Below are 23008 nucleotides of genomic sequence, written 5' to 3' on the forward strand. Positions count from 1 at the left end.
GCGCTTAGTACAGTGCTCCGCATACAGTAAGCGCCCAATAGTTACGATAGAATGAATGAATGGTGCCTATTACATGTTTTGCCGTCTGTCTCCCCCCTTCTAGGCTGTGAGCCCGCTGTGGGCAGGGAGGGTCTCTCTTTGTCCTTCCCAAGCGCTTAGGTACAGTGCTCTGCACACAGTAAGCGCTCAATAAATGCGATTAAATGAATGAATGATGCCTGTTACATGTTTTGCTGTTTGTCTCCCCCCTTGGAGACTGTGAGCCCGCTGTGGGCAGGGAGGGTCTCTCTTTGTTGCTGAATTGTCCTTCCCAAGCGCTTAGTACAGTGCTCTGCACACAGTAAGTGCTCAATAATAATAATAATAATAACAATAATAATAATAATGGTATTTGTTAAGCGCTTACTATGTGCAAAGCACTGTTCTAAGCGCTGGGGAGGTTACAAGGTGATCAGGTTGTCCCACGGGGGGTTCACAGTTTTAACCCCCATTTTACAGATGAGGTAACTGAGGCCCAGATAAGTTAAGTGACTTGCCCGAAGTTACACAGCTGACAGTTGGCAGACCCGGGATTTGAACCGATGACCCATGACTTCTGACTCCAAAGCCCGTGCTCTTTCCATTGAGCCACGCTGCTGGGGCTCAATAGATACAATAGAACGAATGAATGATGCCTGTTACATGTTTTCCTGAGACTGTGAGCCCGCTGTGGGCAGGGAGGGTCTCCTTGTTGCTGAATTGTCCTTCCCAAGCGGTTAGTACAGTGCTCTGCACACAGTAAGTGCTCAATAAATATAATTAAATGAAAAATGAAAATGAAACTTGAAAGGGGCTATTAGCCTGAGGGCTACAATGCCCTTAGATACTTCCACTCTGGAGCTACCTGCCATTGGGCTTGCCCTGAAACCCGTGTCAAGGCCAACTAAGGAAGCAGAAGCTCCCCTTCCCTGCTCCTCCTCTTCCCCTAACAGACGTATGGCGAGGGCTTTGGTTAGAGACCATAACAAGGCCGGAGGAACACCTGCTGAAGGGAAGTAGGGCTGGCACACGACGCTGGCATCCTCACCCCACAGGCAAATGGGTCACTCCCCGCCCGGAGGGAAGGCAGAACCCCTAATTCTAGTTTTCATTACACGGATTATTAAACATCTTTCACAATTTCTGCGGGGCGATTCCAAATTATTTCCAGTTGACGAAATTCAGAGCAATCACCGGAGTTTCATTCAAGTATCCACTTTGAATTTTAAAACAATTACCTTTTAGCTAGTTTCGCTAGCCATATTTCTATTGTCAGAGCAGTTCTTCAGCATGAAAGAAAGATTTGACTATTGTAATGCCTTTAAAATGCTTCTTTTATTTCATCAGTTGCACATTATGGAAATGAACTGAATATTACAACCAAAACACACAGTAACATGAATTGGACTGCTGTTTACATGGAAGATAGCAAATGAAGAATTTCTTTGACTTACTGAAAGATTTTATAGAAATGTCGGGGATACATAAATGGTAGAGGCAAATGATTTGGTGACGTGTTGTAACAAACACTCACTGAAAATCTATAGTGAAATGCTGCTCCCAAATAAGTGGAAATTCAGTTTCTTAACTACAGTGTTTACTGAATCAATAGCTCCTCTTAGATTCTGGTGATTTTGTTTTTGCAATTCAACAAAGTATTTAAGATTTATTTCATCATAATCAGACTCTCTTGAATATAAACCAACTTTTGGCAAATAATATTTATACAGAAAAATAGTCTTGGATCCTTTCAAATATGTAATTATTATATAAAATTACATCATAAATAAATAAAAATCAAAATCTGTGTACATATATTTGCACATGTAAATGCCTCCTCCTTATTGTTGTTTGTTTTACTTGTGGTCTAATCGTATTTTCTCTATTATAAATCACAAATTCTGGAAAATGTATACCTTCCTGAACATACATTTTCACATTAGGTCTGCCTGGTGGTACACCTGATATCTTCAATGCTTGATCATTAAAGGGTTGAAAATAGTGGAGTGATAATTGCCCTTTTAAAAAATTAATATCATGAACCATAATAAGGTCACTGAGAAAATGTTTAACACGTATTCTACAAAAATACTTGAACAATGCTGAGAACCTTCAGTTTTAGAAAGGTACAATAAGGTACCCAAGAGGTTAAATGAACCATTATTACAAATGAACGAAACCAACTTTGACTAATATAAGAAAGTTGGAGCGTCAACTACTTTGTTATGACTGAGAAAATTTACAAATATCAATAGTAAGTAATGATAAAATATTAACTGTCAAATTAACAAAAGGTCATGTACATTATTTCTGCACAAATTAAAACAAATGCAACAGTACAAGCACTACATTAGGATTACATTTGGATGTTTCTTTTCCTTAGGGTGTTTAAATCTACAGTTTTAATATTTAATGGAGAGTTGTTAGACAATTGACAACCATGAGCTAAGACAGCCGATACTTTCCTCGACAAATGATGTTACATGATTAGTGCCACTAGTGTTTAAATTAGGCAGTGATGCCAAGTTTAAAATATTTTACATTCAATCTCAAAGGTTTAAGTCAAAATACTGCAATCACTAATATGCTCACAAAGAAAATTGATGTTTTAAACAATCCCACTGAATATTCATTCAAAACAGCTGCTTTGTCTTTAAACAATAATTTAAAAAATATGCAGGTATATGATACATGTGCAACATAAAAAATGTGAAATATGAAATATTTGGTACAATAGTACTTAAAGTAAAATTTAAAACTAACCTTCAGAACAAAATTGAATTGCTCTTACCTTGAAGATCAACTATTTAAAAAAGTAAACAACATTAAAATCTGTTTCATCCATATATATGCATATATGCATGTATCTATATATAATATGTATGCATGTGTAGTATTAAAAATTGTTTTACATGTTTGAGACATAAAATATGCTTCGAAGGAAAATGTTTAAAATATCCTTTCCCATGTCATAATCGGTTGCAACCCTTGGAATCCAACTTTCAGATAATAAAGCAAATAGATTTTTTTCCCGAAACTGAAATTCTGCCTTCTTTCTTTGTAATTTATATAGTAAATTACATGAAATTCGCAGTCATATTTTCAGTGACTAAACTCAAAGCTACTTAAAATAGAATATTATACAGATCTCCTCACTTACAGCTTCAGTATTTTATGGTTCCTGTTTAAAGGAGATACTCATAAACAGGCACCTTGAAGGGGGAATTTTAAAGATTTATCAAGTACAATAAGTTACTGGCATTGACCTCAGTTCCTGCACACTGGATGTACTGTGACAAAATTTAGGCACTTCTCCAAAGTCTCTCTCTCGAAAAATAACATTAAAAATATACTTGTAAAATTATACTCTCAAGACTTTGTTGTTTGGAGGTATGAAGCTCATACCATGCATTTTAAAAAAAATATGTTATTCTAGAATTTCATGATGCAATGTAGCATCTCCAGACAAGCCTAACACTATGCTTTGATGCATCCACAGAATTTGTGCTTTAGCTTAGATTTTCCATAAAATTTTAGATCTCTAGGACTGGTACTTATTTTTCTGTTTTGTTCTCTTCCATCATTCCATCGCCACAATCATTTTCACATCTTGAATTTGTAAAGCACTTATATTTTTTTTCCAGAGCACTTTCATATCAGTTATTTCATTTTTATCCTTACAATATCCCTGTGAAGTAGGGAGTGGAAGGTGTTAATATCGCCATTTTTTACATCTAATAAAATTGAGCACAGAGAAAGTTTACATGGCTTCCCTGAGGTCACACACATACACACAGCAGGTTAGTGGCAGAGTTAGGACTAGAATCCAGGCCTCCTGATTCCCGGAACCATGATCTTTCTCTGGACCAAGCTGCCTCCATCTCACCAAATAGTAAACATCAATCTATCCTTTTCTCTCAGTGGGTGGAACTAAACTACAATAATTAGAATTAAAATTGAACTTGCTCTCACGGTACGTGTCAGTCAATGTAAACTAATTATTGCTAGTTTTGAAACGTTAAGAATCCAATGAAGCCGTTGGTTGGACTTTCTGCATCTGCTATAGCTACGGAGATAAGACAATATTCCTTGGACAGAAACCATGTTTGTTGAACTTTTAAAAGTAAACTTTACCCTTTGTGTATTTATTGAAACATCACAGCTGGTATCAGGTAGGTAACTATTTTAGGTTTGAATATACTAAGCATACCATATTTAATACTCATATATGATATAGCAGCACTAGCTTAGAGTTTGTGATCTGTCCATAAGAACTAAATCTTTAGCATGCAGTTTGTGGCAATTCTATAGAGGAGGAAACAGGATAGTATGTACAGTAACAATGTTTAGTTATTCTTAATGAGGCTTCTTGACAATCCATTCCGTTTCTGTTGATTACTTCAGAATGATCTATTAAAGAAAAGACAATCACTGTTAGAAAGGGCAATAATCGTGAGATGTATTGATCTTCTTTTATAAAAAACTCAACTGAATACTCTGTTTGGAAGAAAGCAATGCCTGCTGCCCTTACATTCTGCGAAAAGTTGTAACACACTACTTGGATGCAGAAGATGTTTTGAGTCATGACATTTTCAACTAAGAGGCGGTTTCTCATTCCAACATTATCTTCTACCCCTCCCCTGACTTGCCCCTTCCATCCATCTGCATTCCTCAGGCCGAGTCGAAATCAAGTAAGCATGTCCAAAAAGAGGTGTTATTTTGCCCTCAGATCTTTCTTTTGGGTGACTTGTCTGCATGTTCCCAAATGGAGTGAAAGAGCAAAAAAAAAAAATAGTTTGTGAATGGACATCGGACTCCAGCTTCAAGATTTCTTCCTTCGTAACTGGCAACAATTCCAGGAGATCGGTCACTGGAGCCTGCCACCAGTCCCTTCAAGGCTCCCTCCTGGAAATCCAGGCATGTAGGGTTTGGCCGAGGTTTCTAAACTCTGAACCCTACTTGTGGTACAAAGCAGCCTGGCTCAGTGGAAAAGAGCATGGGCTTTGGACTCAGAGGTCATGGGTTCAAATCCCGGCTCCGCCAATTGTCAGCTGTGTGACTTTGGGCAAGTCACTTCACTTCTCTGTGCCTCAGTTACCTCATCTGTAAAATGGGGATTAATCAATCAATCAATCGTATTTATTGAGCGCTTACTGTGTGCAGAACACTGTACTAAGCGCTTGGGAAGTACAAGTTGGCAACATATAGAGACGGTCCCTACCCAACAGTGGGACAACCTGATCACCTTGTAACCTCCCCAGTGCTTAGAACAGTGCTTTGCACATAATAAGCGCTTAATAAATGCCATTATTATTGTTATCGTTATTATTACAAAGGCAGTTGCCGGTCAGGCGAGACTACTACTCAACATACTGCTCATCAATTGCACAAAGGTGTGAGATCCTTGACCACCACACATACACAAAAATATTAGCTGTCTCAATTACTCACTTTTGAACTATTTTGTCTGGTAATCTGTCCATGTTAGGGCAATCATATAGGCTTAGAATAAGTGTCCGAGTGATAAATTTTATTGAGAACGTTCCTTTTTGAAACAAAAATTCAACTATCCATGTTCTGGGAGGGCTGTTTATCTTCTACTTTGCAGGCTTCTCCAAACTTTCTGCTGCTCCTGCAGGAGACAGAATCCTGGGCTGGATTCTGAACCAGGAATGACAGTGCTTATGGTCTTAGGCTCTCCGGAAAAACAATTGCTGTGTAGTCAAGGCCTTATGGTCAAATTGTTTCACAGTGGGAAGAAGAAGCCTCCTGGAAGAAGTGTGAAGGCTAGTCTCCTGGAATATCTAGCTATCCTCAAGGACCAGATCTCACATCCCTACCTTTTCCCTCCACATAGTTAACGGAATTTCTAACAGCCCTCATGGACCACTTATCTTTACGTCATCCCAAACCTTCCTTAATCTGCTAATGATTTTTGCGTGCGGAAAAACATTCCATATGCTTTAACACCTGTTGTGTCATGAGGAAGTGTTCCCTTTCATTTCTCTTGAAACCTGAATGCTATATAAGCACTTTGTTCTAACTTCAGTGTTTATCTTGACATTGAAAATATGATGTACAACAATTCATTTTTCAGAGAACACATTCAATTTACAGGCTGGCCTGTTATCTGTGGGAAAATTCTCCAGATGTAATCTTTCATCTTCATTTTCATATTGACATGTAATTGTTATGTGGACTATTTAATTTCTTTGTTTTTTGCCCTTCCACAGAGATTCTTGGCCATTGTAGAGAAGCAGCATGGCTCAGTGGAAACAGCATGGGCTTTGGAGTAAGAGGTCATGGGTTCAAATCCCTGCTCCGCCAATTATCAGCTGTGTGACTTTGGGCAAGTCACTTAACTTCTCCGGGCCTCAGTTCCCTCATCTGTAAAATGGGGATTAAGATTGTGAGCCCCCCGTGGGACAACCTGATCACCTTGTAACCTCCCCAGCGCTTAGAACAGTGATTTGCACATAGTAGGCACTTAATAAATGCTATCATTATTACTATTATTATTATTGTACCAAACCATGAACATATTACCCTCCTACTAGACTAAGATACTTAGGGTATTTATATATTAAAACGACATGCTGTAGGAAGTGTTTTTTAAACACATTTCATTCTTGCTGATCTTCAGAGCTATTTATGGAAAGTCTTACCTGTCAAAAATAAAAGCCTAAATAGAATAACAATTTTGATGCACCTAGGGAGAAAGCATTCTGCAGAAAGCATAGCAATGCATAAATCCCAGCCAAAGGTATTGTTAGCACGTGATATAAATGGGAAAGGGAATGCAGGAATTACACTGGCACAGTGTAGGTGTGCCTATGCTTGGGTCTCGAGTTGAATCTGGTAGGAAGTAGCCTTTTCATTCAATCATATTTATTGTGTGCTTACTATGTGCAGAGCACTGTACTAAGTGCTTGGGAGAGTACAATATAATAATAAACACACACATTCCCTGCCCACAATGAGCTTATCCACTGGCTGCAGTGACCACCAGTCCATGGAGTGTTCCCACCTCGGCCCCCTCAGAGTGCTGGCCCCCATCCTTCCCTGACTGCTGCAGGTCCCCCAAAGAACCGAGATCAAAATGCTTAACACAGTGCTCTGCACACATTAAGAGAAGCAGCATGGCTCAATGAAAAGTGCACAGGCTTGGGAGTCAGAGGTCATGGGTTCAAATCTCAGCTTCGCCAATTGTCAGCTTTGTGACTTTGGGCAAGTCAGTTAACTTCTCTATGCCTCATCTGTAAAATGGGGATGAAGACTGTGAGCCCAACGTGGGACAATCTGATCACTTTGTATCCTCCCTAGCACTTAGAACAGTGCTTTGCACATAGTAAGTGCCTAGCAAATGCTATCATTATTATTATTATTATTAAGTCTTCAATAAATACCGTTGATTGATTGAGGAGGCAAGGGGAGCCTCCCAAGTCTGTCCAGGTCACCTGGAAGGACTACAAAAGTAGTTGTGAGATGAGGCCAAAGAAGCATTGATGAATAATACTCCCCCCATCTTACCTCCTTCCCTTCCCCACAGCACCTGTATATATGTATATATGTTTGTACATATTTTTTACTCTATTTATCTTGTACATATCTATTCCATTGATTTCATTTTGTTAGTATGTTTGGTTTTGTTCTCTGTCTCCCCCCTCTAGGCTGTGAGCCCACTGTTGGGTAGGGACTGTCACTATATGTTGCCAAGTTGTACTTCCCAAGCGCTTAGTACGGTGCTCTGCACACAGTAAGTGCTCCATAAATACGATTGATTGAATAATACCATTTCCTTCCTCCTTCTTCCACTCCCTTTCTCCCCTCTGTTCCCCCTTATGTCTTCCTCCCTTTCCCTCATCTTCACTTCCCCTCTTTTCCTCCACATTTTATCCCCAAACTCCATCCTTCCTCTATGTTCTGTCCCAAAGCTCAGCCTCGTGCTCCAAAAGGAAAGGAGGTAACTCTGCCTGGATACTGATGGGAGATGGGGCTCCTCTGCCATTGCTGCTGGTTGCAATCCCGGTCCTGGTGGGGACCGCCCTCTGGAAGGCCCTGGAGTCAGCAGTTTCCTAAATTCTTGGACGACAGAGCTCAGGAAGCCTGGGCCTTGGGAGCCGGGAAGGGCCAGTGAGCTACCTGAGTTATTGCTCAAAATGCAGGTGGCTAAATCAGCTCTTCTCACCTATTTTCGCCCCAGTCAGATCTGTGGGACCTAGGCCAGGCTGGATGTTAGGGCCTCTGAATGGAGGCTTTGTATACACATTTTGACAGATGACATTGTGGGGTACTGCAAGCCAACTCCTCTCCTGCATGAAGGAGTTTGGGAGAAGTGGCCGTGGGGAAGAGAGGGGTTCCACTTCCACTATCTGGTTACAAGGGGATTCGAAGAACATCATTATGGCAGAAGTTAGGCTCAGGCACTACAGAAATGCAAGTGGCTCAATTTCTTTACAGGAGAATCTAGGTAAGGTGTAGTAACACTACTTATTATTATTATATTTGTTAAGCATTTACTGTGTTGAGCACTGTTCTAAGCACCGGGAAAAGTAATCAGTCGATCATACTTATTGAGCGCTTACCATTTGTAGAACACTGTACTACGCGCTTGGGAGAATACAATAATAACAATATAACAGACACATTCCCTGCCCACAAGGAGTTTACAGTTCAGAGGACAAGTTACTTAAGGTCAGAAAGAGTCCCTGCACCACAAGGGGCTCACAGTCCAAGAAGGAGGGAGAAAAGTCCTTAAATCCCCATTTTACCGATGAGGAAACCGAGGCACAGAGAACTTAAATGACTTGTCCAAGGTCACACGATAGGCATCCAGCAGAGATTAGAGATTAGTACCCTGGCCCTATGACTCCCAAGACCACGCTCTTCCCAGTAAGCTATGCCGCTCCTTATAGGAGTCCTATTAAACATTTGACGCAGGACAACATTTAGACAAGCAAATGTGACTTCCTCTCCTCTGCGTGGCACTAGTGATACACAGAATCACATAACTTGAAGACACTCAAAAGATAGAATCCAACTTTCCACCTCGAGTGGATTCACATAAACCATCTCAAAATTCAGTTATTTTCATCCAGTTATTTCTATCCAGAATGCATCGTCCACCTTCTCAAGTTTCTTCTTCAGTAATATGAATCGTATAACTATTGAGGAGATTCTACTTGACTTGACCAGTCTGTTGTGAGGCCCTTGAAGACTAATGTTAAAAAAAAACCATTTTTCTTCAAAGTCATACAGAAACATTTTGCGGTCAGAGTTCCCTGGGTTATTCTTGGCAAAAAAGGAAGGAAGCCAAGATGCTTAGGTTCTGGAGCTTCGTGATTCTAGCCTCAGGAGCAACCGGGAAATCAGGGCAGCCCACTACAGTGGCACAATCCTTCTGGCCCTTACCTCAGGCTGCTGCTGAGAAGCAGCATGGCTTAATGGATAGAGCTCAGCCTTGGGAGTCAGAAGGACCTGGATTCTAATTGCGGCTCCACCACGTCTGCTGTGTGACTGTGGGCAAGTCCCTTAACTTCTCTTTGCCTCAGTTACCTTATCTGTATCAGCGCTTAGAACAGTGCACATAGTAAGCGCTTAATAAATGCCATCATTATAATAATAATAATAATGGCATTTATTAAGTGCTTACTATGTGCAGAGCACTGTTCTAAGCGCTGGGGAATTTACAAGAGGATCAGGTTGTCCCCCGTGGGGCTCACAGTGTTAATCCCCATTTTACAGATGAGGTAACTGAGGCCCAGAGAAGGAAAGTGACTTGCCCAAAGTCACACAGCTGACAATTGGCGGAGCTGGGATTTGAACCCATGAACTCTGACTCCAAAGCCCGGGCTCTTTCCACTGAGCCACGCTGCTTCTCAGCAGCACCCTGAGGTAAAATTATCTGTAAAATGGGGATTAAGACTGTGAGCCCCATGTGGGTCAGGGACTGTGTCTAACCTAATTAACTTGTATCTACCCCAGTGCTTAGAACAGTGCTTGGCACATAGTAGGTGCTTGTTACTTGTTACAAATATCATTATTATTATTCCATGCTGAAGGTTCTCCATCAAAGCTTGCAACTGAAACAGAATTATAGGAAAAGGGTCAACTTGAAAATTTGAGTTGTTCCTTTCAGTCAATCAATCATACTTATTGATCAATTACTGTGTGCAGAGCACTGTACTAGCCACTTGGGAGAATACAACATAACAGAGTTGGTAGGCATGTTCCCTGCCCACAAAGGGTGGATTCTATCATGCTTTCGATTACTACCTTTCTATAAACTGTACTGTCTCTAATGTCATCCACCTCCAAAAGTTTCTGAGATCAAATCAGATGCTCTAATTCTGAATTTTAGGAAGCATCAGGAAAAAGTTTGCAACAGAAGGGAGCATTTGAAGAGCCTGTACTTTAGGGGAAATGCTTCTTTCAAGTTGCACCACTCTTTCAAGATATCCTCCTGAAAGATGTACATGTTTAAATTCTGAAAAGCATCATAATGGTGAAGCTTATGTTGCACATACATTGGGGTCAAAAAGCACCATGTTGGTGTGAACTGTGTCCGGATGGAACATAGTGAAGGATTGATGAGGTTTGTTCTCATTACAGATTGGACTGCCATTTCTGATTTTATGGGATTTGGACCAATTACTCGACAGTTGGGAGTGGTAAGATTCATCTGCCTGGGGCATCCTGTAAGTGGAGAAGGACTTTCTGTCATCTTCAGGGCCTTCCTTGAGAGCCTCTTTCTGTGGGAAAGAGGGCAGGAAAGAGGGATGCTCTCTTTCCATATCTCATCCAGGGTCATTTTTTTTCTTTATTTTTTATGTTCATTCAAGCATACTTATTGAGCGCTTACTGCTTGCAAAGCACTGAACTAAGAACTTGATAGCATTTGTTAAGCACTTACTACATCCCAGGCACTGTACTATGTGCTGTTGTAGATACAAGCTAATCAACTTGGACACAGATCACATAATAATAATGATGATTATGGTATTTGTTAAGCACTTACTATGTGCCAGGCAGTGTACTAAGTATTGGGGTGGATACGAGCAAAAAATGTTGGACACAGTCCCTGTTCCACATGGGGCTCTCCGTCTCGATCCCCATTTTTTGCAGATAAGGTAACTGAGGCACAGAGAAGTTAGGTGACTTGCCCAAGGTCACAGAATAGACAAGAGACAGAGCTGGGATTAAAAACCAGGTCCCTCTGACTCCTAGGGTCATGCTCTATCCTCTAGGTCACATTGCTCTTGTTAATTGAATCATCTCCCTTAATTAAGTCTGCACCTTTGAATCTAAGAACTTGTAGAAACAGGAGCTTTAAATATACCACAACTTTCAAAAAATACCACAACTTTCAAAAACATTAATAAAGTATATTTTGTTTTTAGAACGGGAAGGCTGCAGCTTCCTTTGAGAAGCTCAGAGTCTTGTTTAGATGGAAATCTGATTCATCCTCATGCTAATTTTCAAGGGGAAGTCATGCTGATTGTGCTTATTTGACCCTCACTCAGAAATAATAGGCACATAGTTTGCCGGGTATATCCACTGCAAATCAGCATTTTAAAAAAGAGTCCAAATAAAGCTCTTGCATATAGAAAATAATAATAATTCTGGTGTTTTTTAAGTGATTACTATGTGCAAAGCACTGTTCTAAGCACTGGGGTAGATACAAGGTAATCAGGTCATCCCACATGGGGCCCACAGTCTCAATCCCCATTTTACAGATGAGGAAACTGAGGCCCAGAGAAGTGAAGTGACTTGCCCAAGGTCACACAGCAGACAAGTGGTGGAGCCAGGATTAGAACCCATGACCTCTGACTCCCAAGCCTGGGCTCTTTCCACTTAGCCATGCTGTTCCTCTTCCTCAAAAAGGATTGTGCATTTCTCCCAGTGCCCATTTTAAAATAACAGTGCAGAAGGGCCGTTAGTGTCTTGCTTCTAATCACCAATTAATTAAAGAAAAACCGGGCACTCAGATCTCCTGACTAAATAACTCAATGCTTCCTCTGAAGTGTTGGCTTAAAATTCTACTCCACAAGTCCAGAATGTTGCTTTTGCCAGAGGTCATCCGTCCCATTCAGTCCAGAAAAGAACCCACTGCAAATGGAATTGCTGATTTGAAAATATATCTTTACTCTTTGGACAACTTTAAGAACCTGAAAATAGGCTCATTATATACTTTCACTAAGAGGAAAAGTTAGAGTGGAAAGAGCACGAGTCCAGAAAAGAACCCATTGCAAATGGAACTGCTGATCTGAAAATGTACCTTTACTCTTTGGACAACTTTAAGAACATGAAAATAGGCTCATTATATATTCTCACCAAGAGGAAAAGTTAGAGTGGAAAGAGCACGGGCCTGGGAATCAGAAACACCTGGGTTGTAACCCTTGCTCAGCCACTTGTCCACTGTGTGACTTTGGGAAAATCACTTAACTTCTCTGTGTCTCAGTTAACTCATCTGTAAAATGGAGGTTAAGACTGGGAGCCCCATGTGGGAAACAGACTGTGTAATAATAATGATAATATCTGTGGTATTTGTTAAGTGCTTACAATGTACCAGGCACTGTACTAAGCAGGGGTAGATATAAACTGATGAGTTTGGATAGAGTCACAGTCTTAATGCCCAGTTTCCAGATGAGGTAACGGAGGCACAGAGAAGTTAAGTGACTTGCCCAAGGTCACACAGAAGACAAGTGGCAGAGCCAGGATTATAAACCAGGTCCTTTTTGACTCCCAAGCCTGTGCACTATCCACTAGGCTATGCCGTTCACCACCTGATTAGCCTGTATCTACTTCAGTGCTTACTACAGTCCCTGGCAAATAGTAAGCACTTAAATACCATTTTTTTAAAGGAGTGGTAATGGTGAAACTACAAAGGAATTTAAGTTTTCCATTACTGGCAAGAGTCTAGCCAGTACTTCTGAACAAACTACCAAGGACATAATCGTCTTTGCACCTAATGAATTACAACGTGGTTTCAGATCTAGATGCACCACAGAATACAATAATAATAACTCCTCTACTCCTACTGGCAATAATAATAACAAAAATATTTATAAAGCACTTTAACTAAGCACTGGTGTAGATATAAAATAATCATCTGTTAAATAGTAACTGTCTACAAGGGGCTCACAGTCTAGGTAGGGGGTAGAACAGATACTGAATCCCCATTTGACAGATGAAGAAACTGAGACAAGGAGAAGTGAAGTGAATTGTCCAAGGTCACACAGCGGGTGAATGACAGAGCTGGGATTAAGCCCAAATCCTCTGATGTACTGTCCGGGCTCCTACGCTGCTTCTATGATCACCCTATACATAGGATCTTTCCAGGACATCAGTTACAGGAAAGGTGTCAGGGGTAACACCAAGTCCTTTATATACTGTTTTCAAACAATTTGCAAAACCATTTGAAATCATCAGTATACCAGGGTTCAGTAAATTGCTAATCAAATTCAAGAATCACTAGGCATTCAAGATTTTTAGGCTATTCCATGATGAGATTACTATTGTAATCTCTACTACTACTACTAGTAGTAGTAGAAGAAGTATACTTGCCTGTCGTGTGACCTCGGACAAGTCACTTCACTTCTCTGTGCCTCAGATTCCTGGTCTTTAAAATGAGGATTCAATACTCGTTCTCCCTCTGATTTAGACCATCAGCCTTATGTTGGGTAGGGACCATGGTTGACCTGATTAACTTGTATCTACCCCTGAATTTTGAACAGTGCTTAACCCATAGTAAGATCTTAACAAATACCATAATAATATTAACATCAAATGGCAGGATAAGACAACTCACAATGAGGTCCGGAATGCAGTCAGCCCACTAGAGCTGAAGAAATGGTCACAGCAACACAGCTCTGGTAGGGAGGACATGTAAAAAGCCTGGATGACAGCATGGGCTGACAGTCTTAATCCCCATTTTACAGATGAGGTAACTAAGGCACAGAGAAGTGAAATGATTTGCCCAAGGTCACACAGCAGACAAGTAGTGGAGCTAAGATTAGTCAGTCAGTCAGTTAGTCGTATTTATTGAGCACTTGTGTGCAGAGTACTGTACTAAGTGCTTGGGAGAGTACAAAATAACAATAAACAGACATATTCCCTGCCCACAGTGAGTTTACAGTCTAGAGGAGGAACTCAGAATCCAGGTCCTTCTGATTCCCAGGTATGTTTTGTATCCACTAGGCCATAAAGTGGCATAGAACTATTCTGTTTTGAGTGCAACACAGCAGACCAGCCCAGAGGGTAGAAAATAGGAAAGGAAATGCTTTTTCTGATCTAAGGTTGGGCGAAGATCAGGGTGCCCAGAGGCAGGCTTGAAAAGAGGCAGATCCTATTTGGGATAAACCCATCAGCATGGAAAAGATTTAACTTCACATGTAAGTAATATGGAAGGCTGTGTCAGTTACACATGGGTCATTTCAGTCATCTAGCAGTCATGGATGGAATCTCACCATCAGTAGGGTCATCGTCAAAAATAAGGTAGCTAAATATAGACGGACCATGCTTATTTTCTCCCCATTTAACATAACAAGAAACAGAGGATAAGATTGCTTTGACGGCCTTGTCCTGTGCTTGCAAGACCAAAATCAGAATTCAGAGCTCCTCACTCCTCCCCTAGTGTTACAGCAAATTCTCAAGATCTTGCTAATTCTACAAGTGGACAGATTTCTAGGAAGGGCTGGATGAGCTTTCAGAACTTTTCCACCCAGTGTTCTTATTGTCAAAATTTTGGCCACCTAAAAACACTTTGATGAATCACATAATCACAGGAAGATACACTGACATTTAAGAAAGATTTTAACTAGGTTGGAATAGTAGTTGTAGTACTAGTTATAGCAGTAGTAGTAATAATACTTTTTGAGCACTATCTGAGTGCAATGCACTGTACTAAGCACTTGAGAAGTCCAACAGAAGCACAAGGCAAGTTTCATACTCACAAGGGGCTTGCAGTTTGGATAAGACTGTGAGCCCACTGTTGGGTAGGGACTGTCTCTATATGTTGCCAATTTGTACTTCCCAAGCGCTTAGTACAGTGCTCTGCACATAGTAAGCGCTCAATAAATACGATTGATGATGATGGTAAAACATTTCCCAAACAAGAATTCACTTTTTTAATGGTATTTATTGAGCACTTACTATGTATCAAGGCACTGTACTAAGCACTGGGGTAGATACAAGATAATCAAGTTGGACACAGTCTCTGTTCCACATAGGGCTCAGAGTCTGAGAGGGAGGAGGATTTATTACCTTTTTTTTTATAGGTGAGGTAATCAATCAATCAATCCATCAATTGTTTTATTGAGCGCTTACTGTGTGTACAGCACTGTACTAAGTGCTTGGAGAGTACATTATAATAGACACATTCCCTGCCCACAGCGAGCTTACAGTCTAGAGGGGGAGACAGACATTAAAATAAATAAATAAATTATGGATAGGTACACAAGTGCTGTGGGGCTCAAATGGGGCAGGGATGAATAAAGAAAGCAAATCAGAGTGACACAGAGGGAGTGGCAGAAATGGAAATGAGGGTCTAGTCGGAGAAGGCCTCTTGGAGGAGACAGGCCTTCAATAAAGCGTTGAAGAAGGGGGAGAGTAATTGTTTATCAGATATGAAGAGGGAGGGCATTCTGGCCCAGAAGCAGGAGATAGGCAAGGGGTCATCAGCAACAAAGATGAGATCGAGGTATATTGAGTAGGATGGGATTAGAGGAGCAAAATGTGAGGGTTGGGTTGTGATAGAAGGGTAACGAGGAGAGGTAGGAGGGGTCCATGTGATGAAGTGTTTTAGAGCCAGTGGTACGGCATTTCTGTTAACTGAGACAGAGAGAAGTTAAGTGAATTGCCAAGGTCACACAGCAGACAAGAGGTGGAGTTGGGAGAGAACCCAAATCCTCTGACTCCCAGACTCCTGCTGTTTTCAGTATCCTTCTTTATGAAGGATGCCTAGGCTTGGAAAAGGGAATTAAATTGTTCAAATAAAAACTTATTTTCTTGTCAGATAATCTGCATTTAGTCCAACAAAGTCCTGAACTGAATTTTCAGTTCCCTTTCTTCAGAGAAAAAAGGAACCCTCCACAGGCGATAATAGCTGCAACCCACAACACTCAAGGACATAAGCAGTATGCTGTGAACATTAAAAAAAATAATAATTTCTATACCTTCTGGATTCTAGATGGAATAGCGCCAGGCACCAGCTGACAGAATAATGGCAGATGGTGCCCAAGAATGACTATAATTTCTATTGGATATTTAGAAGAAAAATCAACCTAGGTTAACTGCATCTGCTAATTAAGTGACACTAATTTTCATCTCAAATCATTTATGGAACATTCTGAGAAATTGAAAATTTTGTCAGATCCAAAGTGCCACAGAGTCACCAACCATGCATGTCCTCCCTCCCACCTGGACAAATTGGGAAAGTTGATAAGAGAGCATTTCACCCGATATACAAATGGGAGGTATACCGAGGAAAGCAAAAGAGCAATCAGGTATGGAATCAAGCGAAAGGGCTGAATCTCGACTCAAATCAGAGGCAATAGCCACTTTATAACATCCTCCTTCTGAAGGAGGGTTTGTGTTGTTCATCATTAAGTTTCTCACTTCAAGATGGCATCCAAAAAGCAGCATGGAGGGGAACTGTCTCAAATGAGTTGCGGACCACTCAACTTTCTTGAATCAAAAATTCCCAAGTCATGCCTTCTCCAAGTGACCAGGCAACTGATTTGGGGCATTTAACTGTGAGTCACACAGACCCATTACCACCCGGGGGTAGCTATTTCAGAAGTGCCCACACTACCTAAACAATGCAGGAAATTCAAATTACTTCTATTAAAAAGCTAAAGTTCTTGGCAGAGATTCTTAGTCCCTCATTTAATCAATGAAGAAAATGGAGCCCAGTGGCTCCAGTGCATCCAAACCACAAAACAATAATAAAAGGAGTAGAAGATTTAAATCAAATCCTCTCAGGAACATCTTCCAAATACTGATTTTGACAAACTTGGGGAAATATATTGGAAAGGGCTAGTGAGATATATCTAAAGCCTTGAGAATTAGATGGCTCAAAATGTATCAATTCATACAAAATTCTAGGTGCTAAAATACAAATAATTGGAACAAATCTTTAATTGTACAAATACATCTACAGTTCTAATTAATTGAACAAGCAAACTTATTTTCACTTTACACTTCTCTTTCTTTTTTAAATTAATTAATGATGGTATTTGAAAAGCGCTTACTATGTGTCAAACACTGTTCTAAGCTCTGAGGGAGATACAAGGTAATCAAGTTGTCCCACGTGGGGCTCACAGTCTTTAATCCCCATTTTCCAGATGAGGTAACTGAGGCACAGAGAAGTGAAGTGACTTGCCCAAAGTCACACAGCTGACAAGTGGTGGAGCCAGGATTAGAACCCACGACCTCTGACTCTTTCCACTGAGGCACACTTTTTCCCCCTGCTCTCTATCCACTGTGAAGATGGTGAAAACCTATCCAGGCAGAAGGGTGTGACAAAAAAGACAAGACCAACTGACACTATTTTCTTCACTGTTTCCCATGAGGGTAGATCCTTGCTGTACTAATAGGTCTGTGCCTTACTCCTGCCTTACTCATTGGGATCCTGAATTCACTAAGCCTTTCATTAAGAAGAGTAACACTTTTTCTAATTGTTGCCTATCAAACTTGTCTGTCTATTGCAGTAGTCTCCCAGCAGTCTTCTATTATGGTTCCTTGTTTGAGACGATTCTTCGTGTTTTTAAAAATAACTTATTCTACCCTCTTGTGTGCCCCCTTCCCGTTCATCAGAGAGCATTTCCTTGGGCATCCTGTTCTCATCCATTCTCCTCATATGTTGTGCTCAGCCGAGCTAGTTTGCTTTGAGTATTGATTCAATGCTGATCGGCTCGCTGCATTACAGTGAGTCATTGTTGGTAACCTTGCCCTGCCATTTGATGCTGTGTTTTGATTCCTAGATGATACAGATGAAGCTGTTTTAGAGACTAAAATGGATATCTTTTCTATCATATGTCCAGATCTCATGATCACTTAGGTGGCTCCTATTATGGCCTAATAAGCGTAAAACTGGTGTGAAGCTTCATGTCTCTACATCATCCAACTCAATCTCCCCACCTCCCCAAATCCATGTTTTCTACTTTGTCTATCTGCATCACTGAAGAGTGTACTATCTAGAGAGCAGATATCTTGTTAGATATTCTATGTTAGAATTAACTTCTTTGTTGCCAATTAAAATCCTGAGATATCTATGGATTTCCTGGGCATAGATTTGAGTGTTACCCTGTTTTCCATCGGAGCCAGGAACAGTTAATATTGGCACTGGGCAAACTCTATGATGCAATTCATAATCATTTACATGTCTTCTTCTGTATGTGCCTCAGGAACTTAGCCCCTGCTCCCGACATACCGGGTGTCCTTCATGCTGCTTCCTGGGAACCAGCACTGGCTCTCCTCCAAACCATCGAGACACTCCGTCCCATCCTGCCTTCCAACACCCCGGCAGGAAAGAGAAAAACAACTGCAGAAGGACACCTCCACAAATCCTTGAAAAGACTGGAGCATGCTACAGTGATGACTGTGTCTATGGGTGTGCTTTGGACTCTGAGCCATAGGTAGACTAAAATTATTCTCCTTTAGCCACAGGACCTTACTGAGTCTTGTTTTTAATTTACACATTTGTCTTTGTGCTTTATGTTGTTTTAAGGACTTATTGCTTCATCACTCCCGATGTGTCCGCCTCCGGTCCCTCCCATTTATATTAGATAGTGAGCTCCTGAGAAACAGGGACCATATCCAAATTCCAACTTATATATTATTTTACAGTGTTTAGTACAGTGCTCGTCACACAGTAAGTACTTAATAAATACTATTACAACAACAACTAATACTGCTACTACTATTCCATCCATTATCCTGGATGACTGATTAAAAGCCTTTTAATTTTACACATAGGCTGTTAGGTTGGAAGAACTGCCCAAGAGGTAGGAAACATTTGCTGACTTCAGCTTATAAATAGTGTATTTATTTATATTAATGTCTGTCTCCCCATCTAGGCTGTAAGCACACTATGGGCAGGGAATGTGTCCATTATGTTGTTATATTGTACTCTCCCAAGTGCTTAATACAGTCTCTGCACACAGTAATCACTCAATAAATACGACTGATTGATTCATTGCCCCCTCAAGCCTGGCAACGCAAAATAGATGGAACAGGTCTGAACCTTTAACATGGCCTTGCTAACCTACCTAGAGAGATCGGCAACAGGATATGCAGATCATCCTGAGAAACATAAACAGTCAGGGGTGTCAAAGCTGAGATCAAGGGATATTGGAGCCAGCACTACAAAAAGGCATTGAGGAAACTCTAAAACCCCTTGGCAAGAACTCAAGGATGATCAGCTGAACATGTCTTCTACCATCAGAGAGGAACCTCTGAATCATAGAAAACTGGCACAAAAGTGAAATCAGGGCTTTAGCTCCAATCTTTGAGAGAGTTCTTTCATTCATTCATTCAATCATATTTACTGAGAGCTTACTGTGTGCAGAGCCTGGAAAGTACAATTCAGCAATAGAGACAATCCCTGACCACAATAGTTCCTTCTACAAAGTCATGAAAAACTGCAAAGAGGTAATGCCCCCTGAAGCATTTTGATACTCACCCACATTCCCACAGCACTTATCCTTACACTCTACTGCTTCCTCTTGCTGTAATTTATTTAATGTCTGTCTTTCCCACTAGACTGAAAATTCCCTGAGGGCAGAGATCGGTAATGCCAACTCTATTGTACTGTTCCAAGCACACAGTACACTACCCAGTACATGGTAAATAATAAAAGTCATTGTTTGATTAATTGACTCGACGAATCAAATAGTCATGGAATTTCCTAACAATATTGGTGAACTTCTTAGGACATCTCTCTGTGTGCTCCAACACTGTAAGAATGACTGCAATAGTATTTAGTTGTCACAAAAATGGTAATTAAACATGATAATCAATGACGGTCAATGGTATTTATTGAGCATTTACTGAGTGCAGAGCATGATACTAAGTGCTTGGGAAAGTAGAATATAATAGAGTTGGTAGGCCTGATCTCTGCTAAGAAGGACCTCACATTTTAGAGGGGGATTTAATTGAGCGCATAACATAAGCCAAAGACTGTGCTAAGTTTCGGGGTAGATCATGGGTTATTTGGGTGAATAAGCATGTGTCCGGACAACAGATGCTTTGGTTTAAAAACCACAGCAAACAGTATGGAGCAAAGCTTTCAAGGACAAAGCAGTTCCATCCTTTTGACCTGCTGTTTTCACCTTTGATTTCAAATGTCTGGGAGGAAATTTATCAGACAAAAGGGTTCTAGTGGCCAAACCTAAGCCCTTATTTTTGACATCTTCCCTGGCCCTTAGTAGACAGGCATCAAGAGCAGGGGAAATGTTTGGGACGAAAATAAAAATTGCATGCTTTTATAAATACTGCCCAAGTCACCTAGTGATTCTTGTGTCTCCCCCAACCTACCCACCTTCTCTGCCACAGTTATGTAAAGTGCCTCAGTGTCTTTGAAGTGGCTTAATCCAAGTTCTCCTCCAAATATCCTGGGCCTGCCGTTCCTGAGCCTGAGGGTTATGCTGCAGACTTCTTAGACTTTTGGCTTCTCACACTGATCCTCTAATTGAACACATAATATAGAATTAGGAAGTCAAAACCATATAGGAACACTTGGGGGCAAATTTCCTTAGTGTATTTATCACATGGAAATTATAAGGATAGGTAGAAAATACAATTTTTTAATGGTATTTGTTAAGTGCTTACTATGTGCAAAGCACTGTTCTAAGCGCTGGATAAAGGGACCCATAAAGATATTCTGATGGCGTGATCATTTGAACCAAAGGACAATTCCTAGGAGAGTGGCTGTTTGAGTCCATTACCAAATTCGACTAATTATTTTAATGGAGAACAGGTTTCCTAGACTCAGCTTAAACTGAGGCCCTCGGAAAATATAATCAGACATGCCAGACCACTTCATTTCTAAGAAAGGGAATTGGGCAAAATATCCTCAACAATATTTCACAGCTATGTATAAAGTTGTTTATTCTGAATGGTTGCTCAATCCCCGAATAATCATTCTATCCTTGTGGAACAGCATTAACAAGTCAGCATCTGCCTTGAGGTGGCATTCAGCATGGAGAGAAAATGGGGATTCTGGAAATATTTGATTGGAGACAGAATGAATATGGGGGTTTAAAAAGAGGGAGGAACTCCCCTAGACTGTAAGTTTATTGTGGGCAAGAACATGCCTGTTTATTGTTGTATTGTACTCTCCAAAGTGCTTAGTACAGTGCTCTGCACACAACAAGTGCTCAATAAATACGATCAAATGAATGACTAAATGATGCAAAGGTTTCAGGCTTGAGAGACAGAGTTTGGATGTCCTAGAAGTCAGCCCTCACAATCATCAAAGTTCAGAAGTTGAGAAGTTGAGAAGCAGCGTGGCTCAGTGGAAAGAGCACGGCCTTTGGAGTCAGAGGTCATGGGTTCGAATCCTAGCTCCGCCACCTGTCTGCTGTGTGACCTCGGACAAGTCAACTTCTCTGAGCCTCAGCTACCTCATCTGTAAAATGAGGATCAAGACTGTGAGCCCCGTGTGGGACAACCTGATCACCTGGTATCCCCCCAGCACTTAGTACAGTGCTTTGCACATAGTAAGCGCTTAACAAATGCCATTATTATCGTTATTATTATTATTATCCAAATTTCCTGTGCCACTGCTGGATAGAGAATACTGGAGAAGCAGCATGGCTTAGTGGGTAGAGCACAGGCGGAGTCAGAAGGATCTGGATTCTAATCCCAGTTCTCCCACATGTCTGCTGTGTGACCTTGGGCGGGTCACTTAACTTCTCTGTGCCTCAGTTCCCTCATCTGTAAAATGGGGATTTGGACTGTGAGCCCAAGGTGGGACAAGGACTGTGTCCAACCTGATTACCTTTTACCTACCCCAGCACTTAGAACAGTACTTGGCACATAGTAAGCACTTAACAAGTACAATTATTATGATTATTATTGATTATTATTAATACTAGACTGGGCTACTGGCCTCAGTGTAGCCCAGTGATGGCACTGCATGTTAGCCAGGACCCCAGGAGACTCTTCCTGTCCCCCATTAATGAGCAATGCCAGTGGTCTTTGGGTACTGGCCAGGCTCAGAAATACCGGTTAGTTCCTGTGCCCCAGTTATCTAACCACAATAGATCAATCAATCAATCAATCGTATTTATTGAGCGCTTACTGTGTGCAGAGCACCGTACTAAGCACTTGGGAAGTACAAGTTGGCAACAAATGGAGACAGTCCCTACCCAACAGTGGGCTCACAGTCTAAAAGGGAGAGACAGAGAACAAAACCAAACATACTAACAAAATAAAATAAATAGAACAGATATGTACAAGTAAAATAAATAGAGTAATAAATATGTACAAACATATATACATATATACAGGATTACCTTTAGAGACATTCATTTGTTGTATGAACAGAGCTGAGTTGATTGCCTGGGTTTCCTGCCAGGCTGCTGCCAAAAGAGGCCTTTCTGCAGGCCACAGACCGACTGCCAGACCCAAAGAAAGAAAGAACTAAAACCCAAAGACCCAAAGACCCCCTGTCCTGCCTCCAGAGCACCCGCAGTTCATGTGAACACTGCAACCAGAGGGTGGAATGATTTTTGTCACTTCCTGCCTAAACAGTCAACCCTGCAGGTTTAAGTGTGGGCTTGTAATTTACAGTCCCTCGGCATGAACACGCAGATGAGTCTTTTGCTACATAAAAAAAAAACATCTTTTCACTGAGCATTCTCAATCACTAAGGTGAGGCCACAGGTCAGATTACAGGTGGCCAACTCCACCTACACTGCAGTGGGGTTCTTTAGCAACTTCCATTGGTGCCAATGAATCCCTCCCTGCATATTCTCAGGGAATC

The 23008-nt window shown here is 41.0% G+C and overlaps 1 protein-coding gene across 8 annotated transcripts in view; it reads right to left on the reverse strand.

The window, feature by feature from the left end:
- Positions 1-1334: 1334 nt before the first annotated feature.
- Positions 1335-23008, reverse strand: part of MBNL2 (muscleblind like splicing regulator 2) — a 138296-nt gene continuing 116622 nt past the window's right edge. For 6 of the 8 annotated variants that reach the window (XM_038758738.1, XM_038758736.1, XM_038758737.1 and 3 more), the window contains one exon: positions 1335-4428. In XM_038758738.1, coding sequence (XP_038614666.1) covers positions 4301-4428 — 128 coding nt within the window. In that variant the 3' untranslated portion in view covers positions 1335-4300. The remainder of the gene's footprint in view (positions 4429-23008) is intronic. The other 2 variants (XM_038758739.1, XM_038758741.1) reach the window with 1 other exon arrangement.

The sequence above is a fragment of the Tachyglossus aculeatus genome, chromosome 17, assembly GCF_015852505.1.
Source record: "Tachyglossus aculeatus isolate mTacAcu1 chromosome 17, mTacAcu1.pri, whole genome shotgun sequence".
NCBI classification, from domain to species: Eukaryota; Metazoa; Chordata; class Mammalia; order Monotremata; family Tachyglossidae; genus Tachyglossus; species Tachyglossus aculeatus.